The sequence below is a fragment of the Oncorhynchus tshawytscha genome, linkage group LG27, assembly GCF_018296145.1.
Source record: "Oncorhynchus tshawytscha isolate Ot180627B linkage group LG27, Otsh_v2.0, whole genome shotgun sequence".
Classification (NCBI taxonomy): domain Eukaryota; kingdom Metazoa; phylum Chordata; class Actinopteri; order Salmoniformes; family Salmonidae; genus Oncorhynchus; species Oncorhynchus tshawytscha.
In genome coordinates this window covers 15,605,983-15,611,990 of record NC_056455.1, presented here as the reverse complement: position 1 = coordinate 15,611,990, position 6,008 = coordinate 15,605,983, and the positions used below count along the sequence as shown (strand labels likewise).

Here is a 6,008-nt window from a genome sequence, read left to right as displayed (position 1 = left end):
CACCGCGTCCTCTTCCGCCCTGCCAGACAGAGAGCAGTGAGAGTCTTTAAATCACATAGATTATGGCAAACTAAATTGCATTCCGTAAATCATACATAAAACCCAGACAAAGCAGAATGACATTGTCTCAAGGGCTTAAATCATCGTTTATGAAAATTCAGAGCAACAAGTTGAAGACAGAATTTACACAAGTGAACAAATGTTAGCCGTGGCCATGTAAAAGGAGAGTTTGCAAGTGTCTCTGAAATCTACTGCCACAGAAAAACGTTTGATTCTTTATATTGGTGCCAGGTCCGCTTTAAACAAATCAAGTCTTGGACTTGGTGAAACACTACACCAACTCAAAGTTGGCAAGGGTATTAAACCTAGGAACCAAGAAAATTGAGAGGGGTTATATTATTGCAACTGAGACAGTCAAGAACAACAATTTAACACAATGGACATTCCCTTCAATGTAAAAATTACTTCTTAAAATGGGTCTAATCCAAACACTGTGATAATGTTTTGCAACAGCAACATAATCATTACTTTTCTGCTATTCTACAGATATGTTTTGTATCTTTCTTACATTAATTTGAAAGATACTGGCAAACATACTTTCCACATAAATGAACTTTAATATAATCTAAATTGTTACTTCTATCTATTGTGTAAGAAAATGTGCATCAAAAGTGTGTTGAAACAAAAATAACTTCTGCATTTAATTTCCAAAGTTTACAACATATTATGGATATTAAATCGTACAGATATTAATTTAACATTGAAATGAATAATTCCATTATGTATTTTGGGGAATGTAAAACATTATTGTGCTGCATCACTGCAACTTCTTCTCCTCGCATAGTTACAACTGGTGAAATTGAGGGCGCTTATTTTCAAAACAATGGGCCACATGGTACCCTGTCCTGTCATTAGCTCGAGCTGATGTGGATTACTAGCAAGCTAGCTGGGTCCTCCTGGACAAGAGCACAAGCCCATGACATTGCTAACTAGCTAGCTTGAAGAACTCATCTGCTTCTCAGCTGTGAAAATATGCTGGATATGAGAGCTAATGATAAGTAAGAGTGGGTTAAAGAAAACCCCAAGTTAATTAATAGTCTCATTAAATGTATCGACACATTTGAGAAAGTATTTAACTAGCTAACGTTAGCTAGACATGCTAAGTAGCTATTCTCATGCAAGGAAATGATGCATCATCAAGTGTCGTTTTATAATACGAAACATTCCAGTTATTAGTATGTTACCTACTCTGGAATGTTAATATAATGTTGTTGGTCATTTTAGTTGTTTTCTAAATGATAAATCTCCATTTACAGCTGTTTAGCAGGTTCAGGCATTAACTTGTTAGCCTAGCATGCTAACGTTAGATAAGGTACGTTATAACTACCTAGCTATTGCACCAACCAGTCAGATCCCAAACTAGCAAACACAATTATAATAACATCTTGCACAATACTGTTAGTTAAAGATGTTTCAGAATTCAAAAATGTGCAATACGGCTCCCGTGCACTACCTATATCGCTAAATGCAAAGCTTTCAGTCCATCATCAACAATTTCGAACTCAAACTAGGCCTGTTTTTATACACAGTCAGTGCATTCTCCATTTTGAACAATACACCTTCCTGCACTATAAGAACTAATGCATAGGAAAATACGCCCTGACAAATTATAATTAGTTACAATGTCATTGTTTTCCATCATTCTCTAAGCAGCTTGATCAATATTGCGGTTTTACCCGGAGTGCTGCCATGAGTGCTCTGACTCCGAAAGCTGCTTTCAGTACAGTAGCTGGCATCATCCTCCTCGAGTATTTCCTCAAGCGGGTCTGACTCCTCGTTGAGGGCCTCTTCTTCCTCGTCTGTTATCGTCTCTTCCTCTATCAACTCGTCCTCCTCAGATCTCAAACTCACAGCATCATCGTCTTCATCACTTTCATGATCATCATAAACCACAGATCTAGCGATTGACCGTCTGCCCCTAGTACCTCTGCCACCACCACCTCTGCCTCTTCCCCTACCGCGAGATGATCCCACTTTCCTCCTGCCCCTCGATGAAGAGTTATTTCCCCTCTTGGGACTCTCAAAATCAACCTCGGCACTACCTCTCCCCTTTGCCCTCAACTCCCTCCTGGGTCTCAAGCCACGCTCCGGCTCGGATGAAGGCTCCTGCATCCGCAGGGTTTTGGGCGGCCTGCCTCTTTTCCCCCTCATTATATATAAAAGCTATTATTTTCAATTTCAATTTCTGCGTTAATTTAGCCTTCACAGAACCCAGAAAAACGGGTACCGTCAGAAAGCTTGATTTGCGTAGATTCCAAAGAAGTAGTCCCGTAAAGCCCCGGTCTCGGTTTACGTGAGAAAGCTCAAAACCAATGGCTGGCGTCCCGCTTCTGATCGGTCGCAGCCGCCATTTTTCTTCCTCTCCGACTACTGAAAACAGACCGAAGGCCCAGTGCTGAAGTCACGTGGTGATTGTTCTTCCAGTACAGTAGACCCGAACAGGCAAATGGATTTGTATATACATTGAGTCATTGCACTCTGAACTGAAGTTTGCAATTATTGTCGAATTGCAAAAATAAAAAGACCGAAATTATGTTTTCTCAAGTAGGCTACAAAAGTGTATTATTAATATCTAAAAAATGGAACAAATATGATACCTAGCTTGTTCCTATCTTGCGTTTAATTTTTTTAAACTAACATTTGTTGATATTTCCTACATTTTCTCAAGTTATAATGTTCAGTAAATATTTTGCCAATTCAAGCATACTCCTTCCTTTTTCATGTTCCTTCATACCCCTTCATGATTTTAGTCCTAGAGTCATAGAGGTGAAGTTATTTTTTGACATGTATTCTGCCAGGGTATGCATTGGTAAATACAAAAGGTCTGATAATACATTTTTTAATGTTTAATTTAAAAGGGGTGATGATCAATCTTATCTTCCACCACAATTACTGCAATCACATCATCAGAAGAGGTTATAATCTGTATCGGTCCATGCTATACGGGATCATTTGGACGTCGCCAAACACCATTGACGTTGTTTAGGTTAAGTAAGGGCTATGGTTAAGGTTAGAGTAATTAATCCTATGTGATTAAGTTTAGGCTTTAATGTAGGAATGTCCAAAAGATACCGGATAGCACTGACCAATCTGTATATCTCATACTGTATATCACAAGATGGCTTGTTGGTGTTGCAATGTATCCAATCATAGATTTATCTCCATCATAACATGACTATGTGTGATAACCTTATAGTAGTAACCAATGATGTACAGTACCAGTCAAAAGTTTGGACACACCTACTCATTCAAGGGCTTTTCTTTATTTTACTATTTTCTACATTGTATAATAATAGTGAAGACATCAAAACTATGAAATAACACATATGGAATCATGTTGTAAGTAAATAAGTGTTATACAAATCAGCCACCCTTTACCTTGATGACAGCTTTGCACACGCTTGGCATTCTCTAAACCAGCTACATGAGGTAGTCACCTGGAATGTATTTCAGTTAACAGGTGTGCCTTGTTAAAAGATAATTTGTGGAATTTCTTTCCTTCTTCATGCGTTTGAGTTGTGTTGTGACAAGGTAGGGGTGCTATACAGAAATAAACAAAGAGAAATGACAGTCCATCATTACTTGAAGACATGAAGGTCAGTCAATATGGAAAATGTCAAGAACATTGAAAGCTTCTTCAAACGCAGTCGCAAAAAACATCAAGCGCTATGATGAAACTGGCTCTCAGGAGGACCGCCACAGTAAAGGAAGACCCAGATTTACCTCTGCTGCAGAGGATAAGTTCATTTGAGTGACCAGCCTCAGAAATTACAGCCCAAATACATTCTTCACAGAGTTCAAGTAACAGACATATCTCAGCATCAACTGTTCAGAGGAGACTACGCGAATCAGGCCTTCATTGTCGAATTGTTGCAAAGACAGCACTACTAAAGGAAACCAATAATAATAAGAAACTTGCTTGGACCAAGAAACACAAGCATTGGACATTACACCGGTGGAAACCTGTCCTTTGGTCTGATGAGTCCAAATTTGAGATTTTTGGTTCCAACCGCTGTGTCTTTGTGAGATTCGGAATATGTGAATGGATGATCTCCGCATGTGTAGTTCCCACTGTGAAGCATTGAGGAGGAGGTGTGATGGTGTGGGGGTGCTTTGCTGGTGACACTGTCTGTGATTTATTTAGCATTCAAGGTACACTTAACCAGCATGTCTACCACAGAATTCTGCAGCGATACGCCGTCCCATCTGGTTTGCGCTTAGTGGGACTATCATTTGTTTTTCAACAGGACAATGACCCAAAAAACACCTCCAGGCTGTGTAAGGGCTATTTGACCAATAAGGAGAGTGATGGAGTGCTGCATCAGATGACCTGGCCTCCACTATAACCCAACCTCAACCCAATTGAGATGGTTTGAGATGAGTTGGACTGCAGAGTGAAGAAAAAGCAGCCAACAAGTGCTCAGCACTATGTGGGAACATCAAGATTGTTGGAAAAGCATTCCTCAAGAAGCTGGTTGAGAGAACGCCAAGAGTGTGCAAAGCTGTCATCAGGAGGTAAAGGGTGGCTATTTTGAAGAATCTCAAATAAGAAATATATTTAGATTTGTTTAACACATTTGTTGGTTATTACATGTATACATATGTGTTATTTCATAGTTTTGAAAAACCCTTGAATTAGTAGGTGTGTCCACTTTTGACTGGTAATGTATATAACAATATAGATCATAACACAATGTATATACATCATTGATCGTAACGTTACTGTATGTATGTGTTACAATGTCTCCAAAAGTGGACATTTCCTCATCGTCACGGCTAATGTTAAAAGTTTTCGTTGTCGGCAGGATTCAGAACCTGCAAGGGAAGATCCCAATGGATTTCTAGTCCATCGCCTTAACCACTCGGCCACGACAACCTCATACCACATCACCTAAAATATTACAATCAAATAAATTACATCACGATACAAATTATTATGCGGAATCTACATTTCATTGTAACACTTACAACAAGAACTTGTTACGCGTTGTTATATAGATTAGACACATTTTTGAAATATCCCTTATGAAGTTGTCGTGGCCGAGTGGTTAAGGCGATGGACTAGAAATCCATTGGGATCTTCCCGCGCAGGTTCGAATCCTGCCGACAACGGTTTCATTTTTTTGTAGGTTTTTGCTAAAAGCCATAAAGTCCAGTCTTGTGGTCTGGTCATAATTTAGTACAAAATGCAGCATGTACTAATTCATCTCGAATGATTCTCGTAACGGACATGTAAGGACGCAAAAACTACACCCCATTATCGTAGTGATGCACTTTTACAAAATGTATTTTAACGTTATTTTTTAAAAGAAGCTTTGAAAACATTGACATACGCATACTGTTATATCTAATAAATTGAAAACGGGTAAAATATTAACATTATAGCGCTATGCCGTGGTCGAACCGAATGGTGGCATGAAAAAAACAAATTAATTTCAGATGATGATAGCTGCCAGGAGGTGGCGATAATGCACTATGTATACCAGAATAAACATTTTCTGTCAGCAGGCAGGGATTGCAGTCACACAAGGATGATCATATTTGCAAACATTTTAAAATGCGTCTGTATTTGATGTAATGTAGTGGGTACAACAGATTAGTTTGCATATTGGCAACTATGTGTACCCATTAAAGGCATTGTAGAATAAACATGTTTTGGCATGCTTGATCTGACAGTCTGGGTTGTAGTGAGACATTTTGACAGTGTCATGGTGGTAGTGTAAAAGTACACCATTGAGATATCTCAGTCTGATAAGTAAGGGGGTGACTGGAGTACAAAGAATCCAATGCTTGCATTTCACAGACTATTTGCATGAGGTTCAGTAAGCGGGTGAACATCAGTGGTGTCTTTATTCCTATTTGAATATGATGACAGCATAAAGAATAGCAGTGGGAAGATCTGGAAAGTTTTGCCTTCGAATACTACCTTCCAATAGTGGATCATGAAC

The 6,008-nt window shown here is 38.9% G+C and overlaps 1 protein-coding gene and 2 non-coding genes across 3 annotated transcripts; 1 reads left to right on the top strand and 2 right to left on the bottom strand.

Annotated features, from left to right (window-relative positions):
- Window positions 1-2: 2 nt before the first annotated feature.
- On the bottom strand, window positions 3-2,472 carry LOC121841063 (nucleosome-remodeling factor subunit BPTF-like; the record flags this gene model as incomplete). Its single annotated transcript, XM_042307103.1, has 2 exons — window positions 1,737-2,472; window positions 3-19 (listed from the first exon to the last, which is right to left on the bottom strand). Coding segments are annotated over exons 1-2 (492 nt in total), but the record flags the coding sequence as incomplete, so codon positions are not given.
- A 2,381-nt stretch (window positions 2,473-4,853) lies between these two features.
- trnas-aga lies at window positions 4,854-4,936 on the bottom strand. Its single transcript has one exon. It is a non-coding gene; the product is annotated as a tRNA-Ser (tRNA).
- Window positions 4,937-5,090: 154 nt separating this feature from the next.
- Window positions 5,091-5,172, top strand: trnas-aga. The gene has a single exon. It is a non-coding gene; the product is annotated as a tRNA-Ser (tRNA).
- The last annotated feature ends 836 nt before the right edge of the window (window positions 5,173-6,008 follow it).